Raw genomic sequence first — 24,996 nt, 5'->3', positions numbered from 1 at the left:
TGTTCTTTGAGTGCTCCTTTAGCACCATGATAGTCCAGTGGACCCCACTGGTTGTCTGGGAAGCTTCCTGCTTCTGCTGTACAAAAATTTTTTGTTCACTTTTGTATCTTTTGCTAGTTACTCTTCAAACATTTTTTTGGACTGCTTAATTATACTTTTACACTTGACATGTCAGAGTTTAGGCTCCTTTGTATTTTCCTCAGTAGAATTTGACTCATTTTTTAAAGGATGTCTCTTTTTGGTTCTAACCACCTCTTTGACTCTGTTGGGCCATGGTGGCATTTTTTTGGTCGTGTTGCTTTTAATTTTTTTTATTTGGGGTATACCTACAGTTTGAGCCTCTATTATGATGATTTTAAAAAGTTTCCATGCAGCTTACAGGCATTTCACTCTTGTTACTGTTACTTTTAATTACCGTTTAACTGGCTTCCTCATTTTTGTGTCCTTTCCCTTTTTTGAAGTTAAATGTTACGGTGGAGCGTTTCTTTGATATTTCCCACGCCTACAAGGATTTTAAATTTAATTACATTATGGTCGCTCTTACCAAATGAATCAGCTATATTCACCTCTTGGACCAGATCTTGTGTGCCAGACCAAATCAAGAATTGCCTCTACCCTTGTGAGTTCCAGGACTAGCTGCTCCAAGAAGCAATCATTAACGGTTTCTAGACATTTTACTTCTGCATCCTGTCTTTAGGTGACATGTACCTCCTGTCCTGAGCTCACAGTTTATTCATTGTATTTTTTAAACAGTCAGCAATATATTGGGCTGAGTGGTGATGCTCGGTTGTGCACTGGAATAAGTAAAATGTTGGTTGTGGAGTTATTACCATGAAGTTAATGACACCCTCATTGTGAACGTTGCTCCATCCCTCAGATACTAGACCGGGGTGGGCAAACTTTTTGGCCCGAGGGCCATATTGGGGTATGAAAATTGTATGGCGGGCCATGAATGCTCACGAAATTGGGGGTAGGGGTGTGGGAGGGGGTGAGGACTCCGGCTGGGGGTGCGGGTTCTGGAGTGGGGCTGGGGATGAGGGGCTTGGGGTGCAGGAGGGTGCTCTGGGCTGGGACTGAGGGGTTCGGAGGTGGGAGGGGGATCAGGGATGGGGCAGGAGGGGGGATGGGGCTCTGGGGTGGGGCTGGGATGAGGGGCTTGGGGTATAAGAGGGGGCTCTGGGCTGGGATTGAGGAGTTCAGAAGCAGGAGGGAGATCAGTGCTGTGGCAGGGGATTGGGGGGGGGCCTCAGGGGTGCAGTCTCTGGGTGGCGCTTACTGCAAGCAGCTCCCAGAAGCATGTCTCTCCTTCGGCTCTGAGGTGCAGTCAGGCAGCTCTGCGTGCTGTCCCGTCTGCAGGCGCCATCCCTGCAGCTCCCATTGGCTGGGAACCGCCCTGCGGACGGGGTGGCGAGCAGAGCCGCCTGGCCACGCCTCCGTGTACTACGTAGAAGCCTGAGGGGGGTCATGCCTTACTTGGAAGCCATGAAAATTTCAGCCTGAACAGTGGAATTTTAGCTAAATTTTAAGCATCTAAGGTTCTTATAATGGGAAGTAACTATAGGTGGTGTTTCCAGCTCGGCCCATAATAGTTCACAGTTGTACTAGATGGCAGTACTTTTTAATTTTTTGTCCATTATGAGTTTTCTTGCTAGCATACTAGATGGACCACTAAACTGCTGTAAAAAGAAAAGGAGTACTTGTGGCACCTTAGAGACTAACAAATTTATTTGAACATAAGCTTTCGTGAGCTAAAACCCACTTCGTCAGATGCACGGAATGGAACATATAGTAAGAAGACATATATACACATACAGAGAAGGTGGAAGTTGCCATCCAAACTGTAAGAGGCTAATTAATTAAGATGAGCTATTATCAGAAGGAGAAAAAAACTTTTTTGTAGTGATGATCAAGATGGCCCATTTAGACAGTCAACTCCTGTTCTTTTAGTGTAAAAATTGATGTTAATCTGGCGCATTAAACACACTGAAGAGTAGATATGCAGAAAAGCCAATATCTCTTAGACCCCCTTCTTGTGTGTTTTTAACATGTACTACATGTGGCATGTAGTATACACTCGCTGCATGCCCCACTAGCACTGATATAAATAACAGTGCAGACAGGCACTGCTTGGTCTAGTAGCGTGGACACACCAGAAGCTTAGGGTATATACCCTAAATGGTTCACAGTGCCTTTTATGTCTACACTTCTATTTTTAGAAGTTAAGTGTCCTACTGCCTCCCTTTGGTAAAAGGCTCTGGCAGTGGGGAAAAGCTCTGCAGAAGGAGGCAGTGGGGAAAGGCTTTGGCAGCTCCTTTCTGTCAGAGCTTTTCCCCACTGCCTCCTTGCCAGAGCCTTTCACTGCATTGTGGACACAGACTGCTTTTCACTGTGGTGTGTAGCTACTGCGGATGCAGACAAGGCCTTGGTTCAAAGAAGAAATTGAAGTTTTGTTCTTTAGATTAGTCTTCTAAAATGATCTAGACTAATAAGGAATGCATGCATATTCTCCTTGCCGCTTCACGTTCTAAAATGAGACTTTTTTCTATATATCATTTACCATGTTGTGCTGTATTTTGTTTTAATATTGTGATGCTGTTGCAGGAGTTTGGGGAGAGATTATGGGGGGAAGAGCACTTATAAAAATTATAATTTAAAAGGAGAAAATAAACTTCCAGTCTTCTGAAATATATGTCAGAGGCTGATATACAGTACAAGACATTAATGACCATAACATTTTTGTGTCTTTCATTAAGAGTAAAGATTGACCTGGTCTGTGTTTTTTTTAATAGGAATTGTCTTTTGTGAAAGGAAGAAAACGTGCTTGCGCACCGTAAACTGTTTTTTGAACATATTTCCAATACAGTGGTGGTCCAGAAGATGATAAAGAAATGATAGCAGCTCCAGAAATACCAAGTGATTTTACTCTCCTTCAGTAAGTAATTAAAATTGCAGTGGCCAAACTTTTTAAGGTAAAACACATTTGTTGTAGGTGCAATGACAATATACACTGTTGCTTTGATTAATTGCTAAAGAAAACAGAAAAATGAACAATGCTTAGTACATACATAACAAAGTTTATTCTGTCAAGTAGTTACAGTGATTTAAATCTAAAGCATTGCTTGAATGGTGTCCTGTGTTTCCAGAGAGAGTTAAAATAGCAATCGTATAACTGGTTTAACTTTATTTTTTACTCTAGGTTTTTAGAATCTTTAATCAAGCATTTTGCTAGTAGGAGAATCTATTGTCATGGTCACAGAATAGTTTCCATTATAGCAACATTTTTCAGATGCTTATAACTTTCTGAAAAAAACTTGTCTTTGGATTAGAAATTTTCTGGACAGAAATAGGAGTAATGTCAAGTCGTCTTGTTCCTGTTTTTGGAGACACATGTTGATTGAGGCCTTTTTTTAAAGGGCTAGGGTTGCTTAATCCTTAAGAGAGTTGCTTTTTTGCCAAGTGTGTGTGTATGTGTGTACACAGAGCTCCGACATTGTCCCCATGGGTCCCGCGCTTCCAGGCAGTTTATGCTAGCTTCAGAGGCTCACTGCAACCCTCCATCTAGCCCTTCTCTCTCTAGAGCCAGGGATACAGTCTACTGAGCCCTTTTCATCATAAGCCAGCAAGAATGTTGGTGAGAGAACTCCCACAGTCCCTGTTGCTCCTACGGACTCATACCAAAACAGTTTAGCCTCTTGTCCTGACAGGGACCTGTTTTCCCCTCCCAGGAGGTGTTTCTGTAGTGGTGGGTTGGGGGGAACCCGGGCCTGCCCTCTACTTCGGGTTCCGGCCCAGGGACCCTAATGGTAGCAGCTGTTGGCAGCCAACCTTTCACTGCCAGAGTTGCTACATTTCTCTGGGCCACTTCCCCACAGCTCTCCTGCTTCTCCCTTCTTCACCCTTACCTTGGGGCTCCCTTATCAGTGACTTGAGGGTGTCTTCGTTAACCAGCCCTTCAGCTGCACTTCCTCTCCTCTGGCTCCCTGGCTCTCCTCGGCCTGACTGGAGTGAGCCCTTTTATAGTATCAGAAGGGCCTTAATTAGAGTCAGGTGGTCACATTAGTTTAATGGCCTCACCTGACTCTTTTGTAGGTTAATTGGAGTCCGGTGTTCTCATTAGCCTGGAGCAGCCCCTGTTCTGGTCAGTCAGGGAACAGAAAACTGTTAATCCAGTGGCGAGTATATCTGCCTTCTGCTACTCTGCTGTACCCAACTGGCCTGGGTCTATCACTATATATATAAATATATATAAAACAATATGTGTGTGTGTGTTTTGATAAACTTTAACTGTAGATGATATCACTTTTCAGTTACTTGTGATAACATCCTACTGGTTCTCCAGTCATCCATAATCTTTCAGGGTAGACAAAAACTGGGTTCCTAATGTGGGTTGTGGGCTTTTTTGTTTTTAACAGGGGAGGAAAAGCTAAATGTATCTCATAGGTACAGACAGAAACCTTTTTAGGCCTTCTTTATACATAATCAGTTTTTTCCTTTGTAGTTCACTTAAGAAATTCTAAAAACCCTTCTTTGAGTCATGACTTCAGCTGAAAAGTACCTAAAATTTGAACTCTGCATGTAATTAGTGCTTACTGAAGAGTACCAACTTTCTTCGGGTTGGTTGGGGACAATAAAAAAAGTACGGGGGGTGGGGAGAGAGAGATGTGATTGGAAAAAATGGATTTAGAGCATCAGCAGTATTTAAGACTTTTAAAAAATATATTTATTAGCAGAGTCTAATAGAGTTCTAAGGTTAACTTTCTGTCAGGTAGGAACTATTTAAATCTGTTACTAAGCACAGTCTATTACTCTATTACTCCCTACCCTTCTCTTTTCCTCTGGCTCCACTCTCCAAGAAAATTAAATACACACAACTGTTAAATCAAGAAACAATTTCTCCGAATTGTGTGCATGTCCATAAATTAGAATTGGGTTTGTGTGATTTATTTGCTTCTTCACAATGTATTTTCTGAAAGGTTTTTAAATTAAAACTTGTGTGTGATATGTGTTGTGTTTATGTAAGATGTAAGTTTTGTCTGTTGTTTTTCCTGAAGGACTAGGGACATCTGGAGAACTAGTGAGATCATGACAACAGAAGTACTAAGGGTGTAAAACTTAACAGTTGAGAAAGGAGGAAAGAGGAATTCTTAGGCCTTATTTACAAGAAATAGTTGCACCAGTTTAAGTTGGTTTCAACTGGTGTAAAAATCTGTATGGGCATCTTTTATTTTAAGAGTATTTTATTGTGGTTTAATTTAAACTGATTCCTAATCAGCTTAAAGCAAATTGAAATAAATGTGGTTTAACCAAAATAGATGTGTATACACAGCCTTTTTCATTAGTTTAATTAAACCTGTTTAAAGTCATACTCTAAGTTAAAGTGGTACAGCTTTCTTGTGTAGACAAGCCCTTAATCATATGTTTAGAATTTTGGGTTTTCACACCTATTAAACTCTCACATGCCAAGTTTTGGGATGAAAGTTTTTTTATAAAAGACTTACAGCCTGTGTTTTTAATGGTTGGGGACAATTCCAATCCATATCTGAGTCCTCCTCTACAAAACGGGAACAACAAAATGTTGACATGCCTGATCATTCTAAAGTTTAAAAAATAAACCAACTAGCTTGAAAATGTGTTTTGCAACTGTAGGGGCTCTCAACTTTCTGGCATCCTTAATATATTATAAAGAAGCAAGTACTGACACTTTCCCTTCGCAGATCACTTTTAAGGTTGCATAGTTTAAAAGCATGTCAGCAAATGCAAATGTTATGGGTTCTATGACAACATGAATTTGCATACAGTGCATAGTCTGTATAATTTAGGATACACATGTAAGGTTTAATAACAAAATTTAACAAGAAATGCAAAAATACTAATATTACGTAAGTGAAATTTAGCCAAGTTAATATTGCTGTAGGAACAGGTGGCCTTTTTGTTTCCTAACTCTTACATTTGTATTAGGGCTATTGATTAATCACAGCTAAGTCACGTGATTAACTAAAAAAATTAACTGCGATTAAAAAAATTAATCATGATAAATTGCATGGTTAAACAGTAGAATACCAATTGAAATTTATCAAATACTTTTGGATGTTTTTCTTCATTTTCAAATATATTGATTTCTGTTACAGCACGGAATACAAAGTGTACAGTGCTCACTTTATATTTTTTATTACAAATATTTGCACTGTAAAAATGATAAAAGAAATAGTATTTTTCAGTTCCTCATACAAGTACTGTAGTGCAATCTCTATTGTGAAAGTGTAACTTAAAAATGTATTTTGTTGTTGTTGCATAACTGCACTCAAAACCAAAACAATGTAAAACTTTAGAGCCTACAAGTCCACTCAGTACTACTTCTTGTTCAGACAATCACGAAGGCAAACAAGTTTGTTTACATTTACGGGAGATACTGCTGCCTGCTTCTTATTTACAAAGTCAACTGAAAGTGAGAACAGGTGTTCACATGGCATTTTTGTAGCAGACATTGCCAGGTATTTACGTGCCAGATATGCTAAACATTCGTATGCCCCTTCATGCTTCAACCACCATTCTGGAGGACATGCTTCCATGCCGATGAAACTTGTTTAAAAAAAAAAAAAAGTGCGTTAATTACATTTGTGACTAAACTCCTTGGGGGAGCATTGTCTGTCTCCTGTACTGTTTTACAGTGGTCTGCCACATATTCCATGTTATAGCAGTCTCGGATGATGACCCAGCACGTTTTTGTTTTAAGAACATTTTCATAGCAGATTTGACAAAACGCAAATAAGGTATCAATGTGAAATTTCTAAATTCTAAATTTCTTAAACCTGGAGTCGAGTGCGACAGCACTCGACTCCAGGTTTAAGAGTCTGGAGTGCCTTCCAAAATCTCAGAGGGATGAGGTGTGGAGCATGCTTTCAGAAGTCTAAAAAGAGCAACATTCCGATGCAGAAACTACAGAACCCAAACCACCAAAAAAGAAAATCAGCCATCTGCTGGTGGCATCTGACTCATGATGAAAATGAGCATGTCTTGGTCCGCTCTCCTTTGGATTATTATCAAGCAGAACCCGTCATCAGCATGGACACACATCCTCTGGAATTGTGATTGAAGCATGAAGGAACATATGAATCTTTAGCGCATCTGGCACATAAATATCTTGCGATGCCAGTTACAACAGTGCCATGTGAAGCCTGTTCTCACTTTCAGGTGACATTGTAAACAGAAAGTGGGCAGTATTATTTCCTGTAAATGTAACCACACTTTTGTGTGAGTGATTTGCTGAAGTAGGGCTAGGTGGACTTACAGGCTCTAAAGTTTTACATTGTTTTATTTTTGAATGCCGTTATTTTTTTGTACATAATGCTACATTTGTAAGTTCAGTTTTCATGATAAAGAGATTGCAATACAGTACTTGTATTAGGTGAATTGAAATATACTATTTCTTTATTTTTTTATTACAAATATTTGCACTATAAAAAACAAAAGTGAGCACTGTACACTTTGTATTCTGTGTTGTAATTGAAATCAGTATATTTGGAAATGTAGAAACATCCCAAAATATTTAAATAAATGATATTCTTTTATTATTTAACAGTGCGATTAATTTTGCGATTAATCACAATTAATTTTTTTAATCAGTTTACAGCCCTAATTTATATTATAGCATTTTTTAAAAGTATGGTATGTTAAAGTAAAAGTGTAGTGTTGCTACACGTGCCAACATTTTAGAAAATTTTGTAGAAAACTTCTGAGTTTTGAACCACAGTAGATGTATTCTCTGTCCCTATTCTCTTAATAGATTTGTAACTCCCATTGACATTCATGTATATTTTCTAATAGAATAGTCCTGCTTACAAGCTTTGGCAGGGAGGAGAGCCATCAGTTTTGCAGTAGTGTGGCAGATATTAAGAAAATGTGGTGAAGTGCAGCGTATAGGTCTCACTGAAACGTACTTGTGCCATAGTCTCATGCATATTCATAGTCTGGAAGAAGCTAATAAGCTCCAATTTTATTCGTTGTTTTACCCATTTTTGTCTCTCTTTGTCTCAAGATATTCTGAATTTTCTTTATATGAGGGAAAAAACCAACCCCTTTGTTCTGTTAAGATGCCTGATTTAATGAAAATTCTTAAAAGTGGTGACACTTTCATCGTCTTAGACATGCTAATAATATTTCAAAAAGACCAATATTGAAATAACTTACCCTTGTGAAACACTTTTAGTTAATTGCAAATATTTCGCAACATTATGTTCCGTTGTATTTCTTTTAGGTGTCTTTTTAGTTTAGTTATTTGGAAGTTTGTTTTATTTCCTCGAGGGAGGCCCTTCCTAAGGGGTATACCTGGTTAATCAGGGTTTAATCGCCGCCTCACATGTAGAGAGGCTATCCTGGTCAACAACAGATATTCTTAAGTATGTTCGTTGTCTAGAGAAGTTGCACATTCCACAGAAGCTGTGTTGCCCTCAAATCCAGGGCAAGGAAGAACTGGGAAATGAAGTTGTGACTATTAATTATGGAGCTCTCCCTTCACCCCACTTTGGAAACTGGTCATAAGAAACCCCCCATACATCAGTTTCCAGAGATATCTAGTACCCCTTCCACCTTGGTGAAACACTCTTGCAGAATGGGAAAAGCCTTAGAGACCTCAAGTAGAGGTTCCAAGAAGAGGAGCTCTAACTCCCCTCTAGGAATCCACTTTGAAAAGACCTCGCTCTCTGAGCAGATAATAGCCTCAGAATCTAGCCTCAAGGCTCAATCTTGCAGAGGCAGTGGGCTCCTCTAGTACCGTAGCTCTTCTGAAAGTAAGTGTGGCTCTGAGAAGGTGCTGGTACCATCTAGCAGAGCTGGTCAGAACAAATAGAGAAGACCAGTACCATTGGACTTAACCTCTCTCCTGGTACCTCTGTTGAGTTCTTCGGTACTGTGTAAGATTAAGCCTCCAACTATGTGAAGTGCTCAAAACTCTTGGTGCTGTCCCCCAGGGACAAACCTACAATACAGTCAGTGCATATCTCAACCTCATTCGGTGCTGCAATTCCACTCTGCTTGATTTGCAAGACTTTAGGTGCCTGAAGGACTTATCGGTGACTGCTGAACTAGAGTCTCCATTGCTTGCATCTCTTGGTACCAAGAACCACGTGCTATCTGGATACTTATACATCTCTTGTACCATCTAATTCACCTCCCTTTTTGGTACCAAGAACCACTTGCTATCTGGATCCTTATACATCTCTTGTACCATCTAATTCACCTCCCTTTTTGGTTAGGGGAAGAAGAGACGACAATAGAGACGTCCCTTCAGTATCATCAGTCTCTGTCCAGGGTTCTCTTACATACCCACATAGGAAACCCCTTTCTCAAAGAGAGAGGGAGAATGTCTGGGGACCTCATGGTTCTTGTTAGGATCATCCCTGTATGCTACCCCCTCCCCACTGTGCTTCTCAGTGGCCATATTGGGATCCTTGAGCAGCTTATTGCCAGCAGTTCACCAAGGTTCAGACAGTCTCTCACCGAGATGACAGACTGAAGTTTCCCCTTCCCAGCACACCACTCAACAGGAGGAAAGGTTTGAGGATCAGGAGGCTAGGACAGACAGAGAGCCTACCCCTCAGATTGACATCTCATCCTCATCACTAGATGAGACCATAATACCTTCTCCTCCAACTGTGGCCGATGATTTTTCGACAGTTTCAAGACCTCATTAAACAAGGGGCAGATTCTCTACAGATATGCTTGAGAATGTTAAAGAATCTCAACTCAAGCTGTTGGATGTTTTTCACTCTGCGGCATCATCCAGAGTTGCCCATCCTATCAAAAAGGCTCTGCTGGAACCTGCAAAAACCGTTTGGCAAACTCTGGCCACAGTAATGATGAATTCAAACTGTAACAGGTGCAGAAAAGAGCTACTAGGATGATGTGAGGAATGGAAAATCTACCTTATTATGAGAGGAGACTCAAAGAGCCTACCCAAAAGAAGGCTGAGGGTAGATATGATTGCTCTCTGTAACTATATCAGAGGGATAAATACCAGGGAGGGGAGGAGTTATTTAAGTTAAGTGCCAATGTGGACACAAGAACAAATGGCTATAAACTGGCCTTCAACAAATTGAGGCTGAAAATTAAACAAAGGTTTCTAACGTTCCAAGGAGTGAAGTTCTGGAACAGCCTTCCAAGGGGAGCAGTGGGGGAAAAATAACCTAACTGGCTCCAAGACTGAGCTTGATAAATTCATGGAGGGGATAATGATGGAACTGCCTACAATGGCATGTGGCCCATCAGTGATTGGCAGTAGCAGAAATTCCCAGCAGCTGGACACGGGGCAGTAGATGGGGAGGGCTCTACACAGAATTCTTTTCCAGCTATCTGCTTGGGGGATCTTGCCCACATTCTCAGGGTCTAACTGATCACCATATTTGCAGTCAGGAAGGAATTTTCCCCTGGGTCAGATTGGCTGAGACCCTGGGGGTTTTTCATCTTCCTCTGCAGCATAGGTCACGGATAACTTGCAAGTTTAAACTAATGTAAATGGTGAATTCTCTGATTTGAGGGCTTCAGTAACTCATTCAGAGGTTAGGGGTCTTTTTCAGAAGTTGGTGAAGTTCTGTGGCCTGCAATGTGCAGGAGGTCAGATTAGATCACAATGGTTCCTTCTAACCTTAAAGTCAGTAGTGACAGACTACCTCCATCGTCAGGCAATCATAGTATACCTGTACCTTGATGACTGTCTGCTTGAGGATCAGTCACAGTAAGAGTAAGACTCATGCAGAGGGCACTTCCTCAGTTCTTGGACTTGGGTCTTCAATTGAATATGGGGAAAATCCACACTGACTTCCATATAGAACATACAATTTATAGGGGCATCCCTGGACCCTTGTCATCAAGGACCTTCCTTTCTGTGAACAGGTTCATGATGCTTGTCACAACTATTCAAGGGAGCTCTCAGACTTCAGTCAGAAACTGTCATCAACTTCTAGGTCACTTGTAGGCTTGCACTTTCATGACAGAGCATGCGAGATTACACCTCTGCAGTTTCTGGGGCTGTCTCAGGTCAGTATACCTGCCAAACAGACACAGCCTGGATAAACAAGTGTCAGTTCCTCAATAGGTGAAGCACACCCTAGATAAGTGGAAGGTTCATCACAATGTAGGCACAGGAGATTCCTTCCTTCAGTCGACGCCATGGTAACTATAACCATGGATGCATCTCTGTTAGGATAGAGGGCACACCTCAGTGCTCCCGTGGTACAGGGTCGATGGTCACCCCAAGAAACCACTAGGGGGTGTGAAAGTTCACGGGATTAAAGTTGACCTGTACTGCAGAGGTACAACAGATATTACTGAATAGTAGGAAAAAATCTACCTTCAACAGTAGAGAATATTTAGTCACTGGTGTGAATGCCAGAAAATTGTTGCTGAATTTGCCTCACTTCTGCTTGTTCTGGATTACCTGCTGCAACTAAAGAAAAGAAGACTGTCAGTGTTCTCAAGGTTCATTTGGCCACCTTAACAACTTTTCATACCACAATTGAAGGGTTTTCCCGGTTTGTTCATCCTACAACCATACTCTTCATGAACAGTCTGGGAAATCCTTTCCCACAGGTAAAAGTCCCCAGGTTGGGGCCATAATTTATTTCTTAAAGCTCACAAAACCTCCTTTAGAACCAATGGCAACCTGCTCCTTACTGAATTTGTCTATGGAGACAGCCTTCTTCGTGGCTATTACATCAGTCTGCAGAGTAGGAGTAATGGGGGCCTTAATGGCAGATCCTCCATTCCCAGTATTCTACAAGGATAAGGTTTCCTTCGTCACATCCCCATTTCTTTTCTCAAGTGTCTTCTGAATTTCATCTGAATCAGATCGTTTACCTAACAATTTTCTTTCCAAAGCCTTGTAATTCCAATCTCGGGACTGCTTTTCTCGGGACTGACTCTAGATGTCAGGAAGGCATTAGCTTTCTCACTAGATAGTCTATGAAATTTCCAAAATGAAACTGCAGAACTGGAATTAATTTGCAAACTGGACACCATCATATTAGGCCTGAATAAAGATTGGGAGTGGTTGGGTCATTACAAAACCTAAACCTCATGTCCCCCATACTAATTTTCCCCTACTGTTACTCACACCTTTTTGTCAACTGTTTGAAAGGGGCCACTCTCATTACCGCTACAAAAGTTATTTTTCCTCCCTTGGTATCCTACTGTTAATTGAATTGTCTTGTTAGACTGACCTCACACTTGGTAAGGCAACTCCCATCTTTTCATGTATTTATACCTGCTCCTGTATTTTCCACTCCATGCATCTGATGAAGTGGGTTCTAGCCCACGAAAGCTTATGCCCAAATAAATTTGTTAGTCTCTAAGGTGCCAAAAGTATTCCTTGTTGTTTTTGCTGATACAGGGTAACACGGCTACCACTCTGAAACCTATCAAAATGATTTAGTACTGGGGTTTTTTTTTCATTTGAAAACCGATCTAAAGGTTCTGCTATTTCTACCCAAAGAAATCCAAATTGGATTTCTCCTGTATAATTTGCTTGTTACATTGCAACCAGCATTCCACCACCTCCGTGTGTGCTGGCTCACTCTGTGAGGTCAGAGTCTACATCTATAGCTCTACTTAATAGTGTCCCAGTATCTGAGATCTGCAGAGCTGCTACATGGTATTTGGTACACACCTTCTTTAGATGCTATCCCTAGTCAGTGCCTCTAGATCTGATACGGTAATTCTTTCTTCAGTTCTGGACTTGATTTCAAAGCTCATGTCTCCTTATGAGGGATACTGCTTGGGAGTCATGTGAAGTGGAATGCTTATAGGGACATTACTCAAAGAGTGGGAGAGAGGTTACTCACTCTGTGCAATAACTGTAATTTTTCAAGATGTGTTCCACTACCTTCCTTATGAGTTTTCTTCTGAGACTTGGTGGTGGGTGGAGAAGGAACTCAGGGTGGTTCACCCGTGCAGCCTGATATAGTCTCAGTGTATGCAAGACTTTTAAAACACGTAAACATATTTTGAGCAAACAGCGTGTCAACATTTTCATTAAAATTAAACACAGAATGTTGTTGTTCTTGGCTGTCCAATTTAAATTTTACAAAATTTGGGTTTTGATAAAATACAAAGCTACTTCAAGTATGTTTAACTAGGTAAAGATAACTAAGTGGTGTGCATAAAGATGTTAAATCAGGATTCTTACTATCTCTTTATCTATTGTCTAACACAGCTGGTTGAAAAAGCCAGAATATTTTTTGTGAATGTTTGTTGAAAATTCAAAATTTTTCAACCAGCTTCAAGGTTCAATAGTTGGATTTCTGTAAGTTTTTAAAAAAGGAAAGAAAATTCCATAACCATTTGATTTCACAGAAGACACCTTCCTGCATTGTCAGCAGAAGGAACCTTTTATTTATGGTTCTCTAGCATGTTAATTAGTTGTTAGGACAAAATGGATTTAAAATGAAAGGCCTAGATTTAAATATTTGTTCATACTGAGTTGACATAATCTTATTGAAGATGTAGATAATATTGCTACAATTATTTTGACAGTAAGGTTTCTGATGTAGTATGTAAATATTTGTTTGTCATTACAGGGAGTCTGAAACACACTTTTCTTCTGATACAGACTTTGAAGATATTGAAGGAAAAAATCAAAAACAAGGCAAAGGAAAAGTATGTTCAGTTTATCGGGGATATTGAAACACTTGAAATTGTGTGCAGACTGAGAAGTGCAAGAATTGTTTTAATGCTGGTTAGGTGGCTGTACCATTGTGGGGAAAAAATTGAACTAGAAATACCTAAAATTTCTTTTAAAAAAGTTCTTAACATGTTACATATCTGTTGTTTCTTTTATGAGTGATGATCCTGTGTGTACGAACTCTGGGTGTGCATGTGCTCCAGATCGGAGACTGGAAGATGTTTGCTAGCTGTCTCTGTTGGTATGCGCCCTGTGCCCCTTTATCTTCTCAGGCTCCAAACGAAGGGCATAAATAGTGACACTGACCGACCCACACTGATGGTATTCCCATAGCATGAGACAGAACTGCAGGTGCCAAAGACTCTGGCAAGACCAACACCACTGGCACCACCAAGGGAAAGAAGCCCAACCTGCTTCCTCACGTCCGGGACTAGAGGCACCAGGCCGGAGGACATTACTATCTGTGTAGTTCCCGAAGCTCAGATACTGTCAGATCTGGTCCTAATGAGGGAGGTCCTCAAACCATTTGCTCTGCATAAGAGGGAAAGCCAGCCACTCGCTGATTTTGTCAACCAGTGGGGTGTAATCTCATGCACACACACTCACACACCCTCTCCAATACTGTTGGCATCACTCATTGATGCTCAAGCTGCCTCGTCTTCGGACAAGTCCTGTCAGTGGGAGAGCTTCAGTGTGACACAGAGGCCCAGTCTGTGTCAGCAGCTCTTGTCAGGCCTGCCATACTCAGCACTGTTGTCATCATCTGTATCTAAAAGGTTGCATGTAAAGATATAATTGAAGAATGAATAACTCACTGATCATGAATATTCTTGCCTAATGTATTTACAGGGTGAGTACCAAATGTTGTTAATATGTGCTAACACGGCTGCTACTCTGGAACCATTCTTAAAATGTGTTTCGCAAGCCATGCGTAAGCATCGTCTGCCTGAGACAAAGGAATGTGAAAAGAAAAGGAGTACTAGTGGCACCTTAGAGACTAACCAATTTATTTGAGCATAAGCTTTCGTGAGCTACAGCTCACTTCATCGGATGCTTATCACGAAAGCTTATGCTCAAATAAATTGGTTAGTCTCTAAGGTGCCACTAGTACTCCTTTTCTTTTTGCGAATACAGACTAGCACGGCTGCTACTCTGAAAGGAATGTGAGTTTACCTTAATTTACATATAAGCAGTACACGGGCCCATCAGATTAAGGGGGGAAGGGAGGAAGATTGCAGGAAACAGAACAATTTGCATTTTAGCAAACACTGAGGAGCATGGAGCTTCCTGCACCACCAGACTCCGGTCATGTTCCTCACCGAACTGCTTTTCAACACAATTATATACATTAATCCCTTCACCTCTGAATTCCTTGAGATGCAGGCTGTCTTGTTTGGAGTGTGTTATAAGAAGGTTGCAGTAGCTGTTTTAGTCATACCATAAAACAGATAGTAAAGGATTTTTTTACATAAAAAATGGAAAATACTTTGATAGTGTTCTCACTACATGAAATTATTTACCAATCCTTTTTTTAAATGTGTGGCTATATAATGATTTCCAGGTTAAACTTCATTTTCAACTAAAAATAATTCACAAATAAGGGTTTTGGAAATCCATAGGTGGTTCTTTGAGTAATGTCCCTGTGGGTACTCCACTGTAGGTGTGTCTGCACGTCTCTGCTGCCGATCAGAGAACTTTGGTAGCAGTCTGTCCTGCCCGTGTATGCACTGCTCCTTGCCTGCCATGAAGCTAGCCAGCATCCATGGGCATTGCCTCCTCAGTTCCTTCTCAACCGACCCGGCAAGAGGGAAAGCTAAGAGCTGTCCGTTCACAGATAGTTAGCTCCCTTTCGTTTTGTAAATTTTGTTTTCCATTGAAGCCTTTAATTTTGTTACTTCATTTGTTTTTTGTTGTCTGTGCCAAGGAAAGAAAGAGAGAAAAAAAAAAAAGCAAGAAGAAAGCATTTGCTTCCGGCCAGCCCCAGTGGGGGAGAGGGCCCTGGACAAGGGTATGCCTGGCTCTGCAGCCTTCAAAAAGTGCCTCAGTTGCAAGGAATCTCTTCCAGTGACTGACGGAGACTTGTGGTGCATTCACTGCCTGGGAGAAAGCATAACTCACAAAAGTGTGGTTGGTGCCAACAACTAAAACCCAGGTCCAGGAAAGACCGAGAGTCTTTCATGGAATCTGCCATTCAACCTCTGGAGTCCCGGGGAGAACTCACTGCAGTCTTCTACTTTGAGGGCAGGTGATCCCAAGAAGATGAGGCACTCACTCAAGACCACTAAGGAAAGGTCTGTGAGTCCCCATAGTGAGACCCAGTTGAGCCAGAAACAATCTCTGCCTCCATCAGTACTGACTGTGCTAAAGCTGCCTGAAGCCGGTACTCTGGGCATGTGTGGTACCAAGCAGACAGAGCAAGTCGGTCTGCTCAAAGACCTGATTGGCACGGGCAAAGAAGTACCAGTACAACAGGGGCATCAAAAGGTACGGGAGATCTGCAATGGGAAAGGCTATGTTGGCACAGACATTGGCACAGGTACTGACCCTGATGTGCATGATGACAATGGACTGCATGGCCAGGTCCACATCTCTGACTGTATTGGTACAAGCCTTTTGGCACTGACAACCACTGGTACCGACCCCATCCGCACTGCAGGATTTCCGGAGTGCAGTGGATCTCTTGGTGTCCGACGCACTGGGTTCGCCCCTACTTAGTACTGGGCCCTGGCACTGAGTTCTCACAGAGTATTTGACTCGCTGACATCTCTCTGCCATGCACTGCCTTTCTGATCGTCTGAGTCGGGAAGTAAGCAAGAGGACTTGGGTTCCCACTATCGTTTTACCCACTATGTGGGGCCCGATTTCGCTATGGGCACCAGGGATATCAGACTCCATGGTTTGGCCAACCATAGTACCAGCCACTGGCTCCCTATTCTCAGTGTCCTTACTGGGACCATTGGCAGGCTCAGAGGCAGCAGTCCTTCCAGGCCCCTAGTGTGGCATACAAACAGGCAGGGAGTCACCCTTCTTCAGCTGCAACTTCAAAAGCTTTGGAATCCCCCGAGCAGTCGAGGGAGGAAGTTGGAGGGGTCAGAGGAGGAAGACACTCCTCAAGTTAATTTCTCATCGTCCTCACCAGATGAGGCGGTGATGCCCTCTCCGTTATCTGTGGCTGATGATTTTAAATTATTCCAGGACCTAGCTCAGAGGGTGGCAGAAGCTCTGCAAATACATTTGCAGGAAGTGACTGAGCCTCACCACAAATTGGTAGACATTTTACACTCTTCCACTTCTGCCAGAATGTCCCTCGCAGTTAATGGCATGCCTGGACCCTGCCAAAGTCATGGCAGACCCCTGTGTCCCTCCTGCCAACATGCAAACAGATGGACAAAAAGTATGACATGCCAGCGAAGGACACATAATTTCCCTTTTCCCACTTGCCTCCTAATTCCGTCATTGTGGATGCGGTTAATTCTAGGGGCTGCCAGACCCAGTTTAAATCCACCCTGTATGTCTGATTGGGAAGTGTCTGGACCTGTTTGGCAAAAAGGCATATTCATCAGCTGCCCTCCAGTTCTGTGTAACAAATTATCAGGCTTTGCTGCCAGAATAGGACTACTAGAATGATATGAAACTCAGTTCCTTTATTGAACAGCTTCTGGACTTCCATAAAGACCAATTCAAGTCCACAATTGAGGTCCAGCTGGTGGCTAAAACATCCCTCCAGTCTGCATTAGATGTGGCCAACATGGCGCTGCTTTCAATTTCCATGGCCATTGTTTTGTTATGAGATGGACTTCGTGGCTGCATTTGTCCGGCTTCCCTAAAGAGGTCCCAACCACAGTGGAGGACCTTCCTTTTGAGGAGGATGAAGTTATTTTCCAAAAAGACCAACTCGTCTCTTCACATGTGGAAGGATTTGTGGGCAACCCTTTGATCTGTAGGGACATCCATTTCTCCTCCTCTTTCCCCACTTCCCCTCTCCCATGCCCTTCCCTGTCCCTTTTCAGGGAACCTTCTCACACGAGTCTACTATGTCAGGAGGTAAACCATCTGCTCAGCATAGGAGCTATAGAACCTGTGCCTGTATATATGAGGCAAAGGCTTCTGCTCTTGCTACTTCCTGATACCAAAGTATCATACTGGACCTCAGAGCACATCAGAGCGCAGAAATTCAAGATGGTCACCCTATCTATGATCATTCCAGCATTAGAGGAAGGAGATTGATTCTCCGCCCTTGACCTTCAAGACTCATATTTCCACATTTCTGTCATACCAAGTCACAGGCATTACCTCAGATTCATGCTGAGCCAGGACCACTACCAGTACACAGTACTGCCTTTTGGACTCTCATTGGCCCCCAAGGTATTCTCCAAGGCCCTTTCTGTAGTGGCAGCCCACTTACGCTCTCAAGGCATCATGATTTATCCTTACCTGGACAATTTCCTTCTCAGGGCATGGTCCTTCACAGAGGCCCAACGAGTCACTCCGGCCACATGGAGCCTGCTTCTGAATCTGGGCCTACAGATCAATGAACAAAAATCTACCTGAACATGGGTACAGAGGCTTGAGTTCATAGGAGCTGACCTCAACTCCATTCAGGTGAAGGCATTCCTCTTACATTACAGATTTTTCAGTCTATCCGTGTTGATAGACACAGTACAATCTAGCCCACAAATTTCGGCCAGACATTGCTTCCAGCTTCTGGGACGCATGTCTGTGGGCACATCAGTTATTGCTCATGCGAAATTATGCATGAGGTGCTACCAAGTATGGTTCAGTTCACAGGCAGAACAGAGACAACATAAGCAAACTTCTGTTGATGCACACCAGGATCCAACAATCGTTGGACTGGCGGAAGGACCCGGTAAACCTCAGTACAGGAATCCCGTTTGCTCACACTTCCCCTTCTCTACTCCTGGCCACTGATGTATCCCTCATAGGATGGGGTGCGCATCTCAATGGTCATACAATACAGGGCAAATGGTCTCCAGGAGAGACATGCCTCTACACCAACCTGCTAGAACTCAGAGTGGTCAGGAATGCGTGCGTTCACTTCCTTCCGCTGATCAAAGACACACACGCAAGGGTCATGACAGACAACAAGGCCCGCATGTATTACATAAACAGACATGGAGGTGACAGGTCTCATTCCCTGCGTGTAGAGGCAATAAAACTATGGAACTAATGTATCTCCCATAATGTCCTAATATCAGCCACCTGCCTACTAGGAATACAGAACACGACAGTCTCAGCCGCAGATTCCCACACGGCCCAGAGTGGGAGATAGTCGGTGATACTCCATGACATATTCGACAATGGGCGACACCAGTAATAAACCTGTTTGCTACTTACCAGAACAAGAAACATCCACAGTACTGCTCCAGGGCCAGGATCAGATGACACTTCGTGGGAGACACTCTCCTCCTCCCTTGGGACAAGGGCCTTCTTTACACCTTTCCCCCATTCCCTCTATTACTGAAGGTCTTGTTGAAAATCAGTGAGAAAGCAAACTTCATACTGATTGCTCCCACCTGGCCCAGGCAGATGTGGTACCCTCACCTGTCACAGCTGGCATGTTCACTGATGAATCTCCCAATCACTGCTTACATCTTGTCGCAGAACGAGACATGCACTCTTCATCCCAGTCTGTGGATTCTACAACTCAAAGCCTGGCTCCTTCATGGTTCCAGCACAAAGAGACATCTTGCTCTGAGGAAGTACAAGAGATGCCATTACACAGTAGGAAGCTTATTCAGCTTCCAATTTTTTATCCCAAACCTCATGAGGAGAATAGGGAAGTCATCCTCTATACGCTCGACATGAGAAGAGCTTTGGCCTTCTATTTGAACAGGACAGGAACTTTCAGGAAATCTCCAAGACTTTTCCTCTCCGCTATACCTTTTGACCTATCTGCAGCCATCTCAGCTCAGAGACTCTGTAAGTGGGTTTCCAGCTGTATTAGACTCTGTTACCAGTTGCATAATATAGCACCCTTATCTGCATTACGCACGCATTCTTCGAGGTTGGTCTCCTTATCCATTGCCTTCTCCAAGAGTATCTTTGTATCCGAAATCTACAAAGGAGCTGCCTGGACATCTGCACATACCTTTGCAGAAAACTATGCCATCCTGGGGGATTCGTCTGCAGATGCCAAATTCAGTGCCGCAGTACTAACCTCTATATCAGACTCGACTCCAAAGTCCTGGCCTCCAGTGGTGAGTACTTCTCGGGAATCACCTAGAGTGGAGCACCCATAGGGACACAATGTTGAAGAACCATCATTATTGTACAAGGTGAGTAACTTTCTTTTTTAGATGCACAAACCCTGAATATTGTTGTAATTGTATTGATAGTAATTCTAGTTAAAATTTTGATAACTTTGATTACAAAGCTACTCAAGATAGTTAATTCTTCGCAGTCCCCTTTGGACTTACAAAGGGATCTCATAAAAGTGGGTGACAGGGAAACAAAATGGTGGATGAAATTCAGTGTAGATAAATGCAAAGTAATGAATGTTGGAAAACATAACACCAACTATACATATTCTGTGACGGGGTCTAAATTAACTGTTACCACTCAAGAAAGAGATCTTGGGGTCATTGTGGATAGTTCTCTGAAAACATCTATTCACTGTGAAGCAGCAGTCAAAAAAGCTGCTAATGTTGGGAATCATTAGGAAAGGGATAGATAATAGAGAGAAAATAGCTTATTTTCTCTCTCTAAATCCATGGTACAGCCACATCTTGAATACTGTGTGCAGATCTAGTCCACCCATCTCAAAAAAAAGATCTGTTGGAATTAGAGAAGGTACAGAAAAGGGCAACAAAAATGATTTAGGGGTATGGAACAGCTTCCATATGAGGAGAGATTAAAAAGAGTGAGACTTTTCAGCTTGGAAAAGAGACTACTAAGGGGGGATATGATCAAGGTCTATAAAATCACGAATGGTGTGGAGAAAGTAAATAAGGAAGTGTTATTTACTGCTTTTGCATAACATAAAAACTAGGGGTCACCAAATGAAGTTAATAGGCAGCAGGTTTAAAACAAAAGGAAGTTTTTATTCACACAACACATAGTCAACCTGTGGAACTCTTTGTCAGAGAATGTTGTGAAAGCCAAGATTATAACAGGGTTCAGAAAAGAACTAGATAAGTTCCTGGAGGATAGGTCCATCAGTGCCCGTTAGCCAGGATGGGCAGAGATGGTGTTCCTTGTCTCTATTTGCCAGAAGCTGGGAATGGGTGATTGGGGATGGATGACTTGATGATTAACTGTTCTGTTCATTCCCTCTGAAGCACCTGGCATTGGCCACTGTCAAAAGACAGGATACTGGTCTGACCCATCTGACCGTTCTTATGTTCTTACATTTGTAGTGATTTGAAAGTTGCTTTTGATTTGATTGCAGACCTGTAAAAAAGGGAAAAAAGGCCCAGGAGAAAAGGGGAAAGGTGCAAACGGAGGAGGGAAACCTGCTGGTCCAAACCGGATGAATGGACATCACCAACAGAATGGTGTGGAAAACATGATGCTATTTGAGGTTGTTAAAATGGGCAAGAGTGCTATGCAGGTAAGATCTGAGTCTCTTTAGGGCTTAAAGGGATGCTCAACTTTAAATTTGGCTGAAAATTTAGTAAAAACAAGTATTTATAAAAATTAAACCCATTACAGGTTTTTCCCCAATTTTTAAACAAATTTTAAAGGCAAGCTCTTGAAACAAATATTCCCCTACAGTGTTTGAAACCCAAGTTTTGCATCACTAAGAACCTAAATGTGAAACTGACCTATTGAATTCGTTTTAATTGAGAAATGAAAACTAATGTGTAAATACTGACATAAAATGGAAAGACTTTTAACAATATAATTTCTCAAATATAGGATGTTTTCATTTGTTTACATATGATTTTTAACTTATCCCTTTAAGTAGCTTGAATGACTAAATAGTCAGATATAGATCATGTTTGTAGTTATCAATGGCACATAATAACAATAAAGCTGCAATATAAAGTATGTGGGGGTGACCAGTGTTTAGCTTTAATCCTCCCTACTTTAGCTTTTTAGCAAACATTTAACAGGAAGGATTTTGTGACGATTTAATAACTAAGGGTAACATGGGATTTCTTCTTAAAATGGGCAAGAATAAAATTCCTGATATTGAGTAAAGTTGCTATCACTAAAGGTCTGTCAATTTCTGCCACAAATTAGTGCAACAGAAGTTATCTATTGCAGATCTGTATCACATGAGCAGGAGCTGGATTCTCGCCAGGAAATTTGAGGCTCATTAATAATTTTTTTGATCAGGCACTTCTCTACCTCCCCTTACTAATAGGATTGCAGGGCCTTTGCACTAAATTCTGTCAGCTGGAGGAAGCACAATATTTATATGCTTTTTGGTCAGTTGCAGATACTTAATGGTCAGTTTTGTGCTTGTATAAATTTACAGAGTAAAGCAGACATCCATTTCTTGAAGGAAAGTATTGTAATAGTAAAGGGTGATTCAAAACTTTTACTTGGTATCAATCAGTAAATTTCAAGGCTCCCATTTTGCTAATGGGAGAAGAAAATCTCCATTTGTGTGTTCCTGTGAAGAGTTGAGAAATACAATTCACTTTCTCATCAATTTGTTAAAAACTAATAAAGAGTTTTTGTTTTTTTCTCTCTATCTCTTCCCCCCATGACCCAGTCTGTAGTGGATGACTGGATAGAGTCATACAAACATGACAGAGATATAGCGCTTCTTGACCTCATCAACTTCTTTATTCAGTGTTCAGGCTGCAAAGGTAAGATGTATATTTTGGAAGCATGTTAAGTTAAAATACTTCCCTAGCTATCCTAAATCCACTTTGTTTTAGATCATTGCCTGCCAAATCTCTCTTCAGTAGTCTTTGCTATTATGCTGATAGTGTAGTGAGTGCCTTCTCACTCTTAGGGCTAGTCTATACTCGGCAGTTGTACTGCATTAATTATACTGGTATAGTTAAAACTGTAGAATCCTCCTAGACTGGGTGCAGGTATGCCAGTATAAAAGTACTTTATATCAATATAGCTATTCTGTACGAAAAGGGAATAACTACACTGATATAATTCATTTTATAGCATAATAACTTCATCCACACTAGGGGTTTTACCTATGTAACTATTTTAGTTGGGGGGATAACTTTTTTGACCAAAATAGTAACGCAGGTGAAACTTTTAAGTTCAAACAAGACTTTAGCCAACCCACATTGGAAAGAATGTGATTTTCTTTTTTTTTTTTTTGCCCCTTGATGAATTTCACTATAGTTGAACATTTAAAGACTTTCAGCAGTTTTGTTGGCACTGATTGTCATGCTATGCCTCTTAATTTGTTCCATTTTAGAAATTGGATTTGAGTTGGACATTACTAAATAGTTTTATCTGTTGCAAACATTTTAAGTTTGAAGTCTAATACAGCTTTTTCTTTCAGATCAAAGAAAGTAAGATCTTTATTGAGTAGTCTTGAGATGGGTGGCCTAGAGAGGCTCTTATGTTATTTCTGTGGGGTTTTTTGAGCCTTGTACTTCCCCTCCCATCAATCTCGCTCCTTCATCTCCATTTTTCTCTTAACGTCTCCCTTTTCAGAAGAAGAGACTAGATGGCTCATGCCAGAGTCAGTGGGGTAATACTCTAGATAGGTGGGGTATAAAGTGATCTTCATCAGGCATTTCCTCATCCCTTTAACATGCACATTACCTCCAGTGCCCCCCTAGAGCAGAAGTTCTCAACCTTTTTTTTCTGAGACCTCCCACCCCACATGCTCTTAAAAACTCTAGGGAGGGTGGGGTGGGTTGGCCTTGGGCATAGGCGTAGTTTGACTTCTATTGCAGGGTTGGGTCCGGCAGGGCTCAGGCCAGTTTTGCATGGTGGGGCCCGGGAAGAGAGCACCATCTCCATCCCCCGACTCACCTCAGGAGGCCACCCAGCCTGTCTGGGTTGTGGGGGAGGGGTGCAACCAAAAATGATAACTCAAAGCGGGGACTCAGCTCAAAAGTTTGAAAACCGCTCAGGGTGCAGGGAGGAGAGCAGCTCAGGGTTCAGGGATAACTAGGGGCTGTGCATGGGTAGGGGGTAGCTCAGGGTGCAGCAAGGGAGTAGCTCTGGGTGCAGGCGGGGGGTAGCTAAGGGCTGTGTACGGGTAGGAGGTAGCTTAGGGCTGTGTGCTGGCAGGGGGTAGCTCAGGGTGCAGGTACAGAGGTAGCTAGGGACTAGGTGCAGCAGGGAGGTAGCTAGGGGCTGTGTGAAGGCAGGGGGTAGCTCAGGGTGCAAGAAGAGGAGTAGCTAAGGGCTGCGTGCAGGCAGAGGGTAGCTAATGGTGTAGGGTCAGAGGTAGCTAGGGGCTGTGTGCGGACAGAGGGGTAGCTCAGGGTGCAGGGACGGGTAGCTGGGGGGCTGTGTGCCTGGGGGCTCCCCGCCACAGTTGCTGTTCCCTGAGAGTTCAGCTGGCTCCGGAGCAGGGTCCCCCCCACACACCTAGCCGGGTGGCTCTTACTGGCTGCAGTCAAAAGTGACTGGGAGCAGCAGCAATCCTGGGCAACAGCAGCAGGAGATGGAGTACCGCGGTTGCCGATTCCATAGCACCAGCAGCAGCTGCCCTGCACTGCCTGATTCCAGCTTCTGGCCTCTGACCTAACCAGGGGGTGGGGCTTCAGGGGCGAGGCTGGGGGAGAGAAGGAGGTGAGAGGGTATGGAGCTGCCCCTAGGACTGCCATGGTCTAAATAAGGTGCTGCAGTTTGGGTGGGGCGACATGATGCCCCCAGTACCCTTCAACTTTGCCCATGGGCTCAGGGCTTTAGTCTCATGGGGTGCTCTGGGTTTCAGGACTTAAGGACTGAGGATAGGGCTTCAGCCCCGTGGGGGACACTGGGTCGGGGCTTCAGTCCTGCAGCTCTGCTCCCAGTTGAGCCCCACGGGGGGTGCCAGGCTCAGGGCTTTAGCCCTGCGGGAGCACCAGAGCTTGTGGCTCTGGGCTTCAGCTGTGCAGCTCCTGGCTGTAGCTCCACAGGGACACCTGGGCTTGAACCCCAGGAGAGCACCAAAACTCTGGACTCCTGTCTTTAATCCCGCAGGGAGCGCTGAGTCTCTGCTTTAGTCCTATGAGGGACTCAGAGCTCTGTGGTTCAGCACCATGGTTCCCAGTTTCAGCCCTGCTGCTCAGGGCTTTAGCCCTGTTGGGGGTGGGGGGAACGCTTCAGGATTCAGTCCTGGTGGGGAGGTGCTGGGGTTCGAGGATTCAGCCACTGGGACACCCCCCCCCCCCCAAAATGGCTCACAGTCCCCCAGGGGGCCAAGGACGCTTGGCTGAGAA

The 24,996-nt window shown here is 42.9% G+C and overlaps 1 protein-coding gene across 1 annotated transcript in view; it reads left to right on the top strand.

The window, feature by feature from the left end:
• The window catches only part of STAG2 (STAG2 cohesin complex component), a 181,364-nt gene that overhangs the window by 60,763 nt on the left and 95,605 nt on the right, over positions 1-24,996 (top strand). The window contains exons 2-5 of the mRNA XM_074962528.1: positions 2,790-2,932; positions 13,569-13,647; positions 21,081-21,242; positions 22,356-22,452. Of these exons, the coding sequence (XP_074818629.1) occupies positions 2,889-2,932; positions 13,569-13,647; positions 21,081-21,242; positions 22,356-22,452 (382 nt within the window). The 5' untranslated portion in view covers positions 2,790-2,888. The remainder of the gene's footprint in view (positions 1-2,789; positions 2,933-13,568; positions 13,648-21,080; positions 21,243-22,355; positions 22,453-24,996) is intronic.

This window comes from Natator depressus, chromosome 9 (genome assembly GCF_965152275.1).
Source record: "Natator depressus isolate rNatDep1 chromosome 9, rNatDep2.hap1, whole genome shotgun sequence".
NCBI classification, from domain to species: domain Eukaryota; kingdom Metazoa; phylum Chordata; order Testudines; family Cheloniidae; genus Natator; species Natator depressus.
This window is presented reverse-complemented; position numbering and strand designations above follow the sequence as displayed.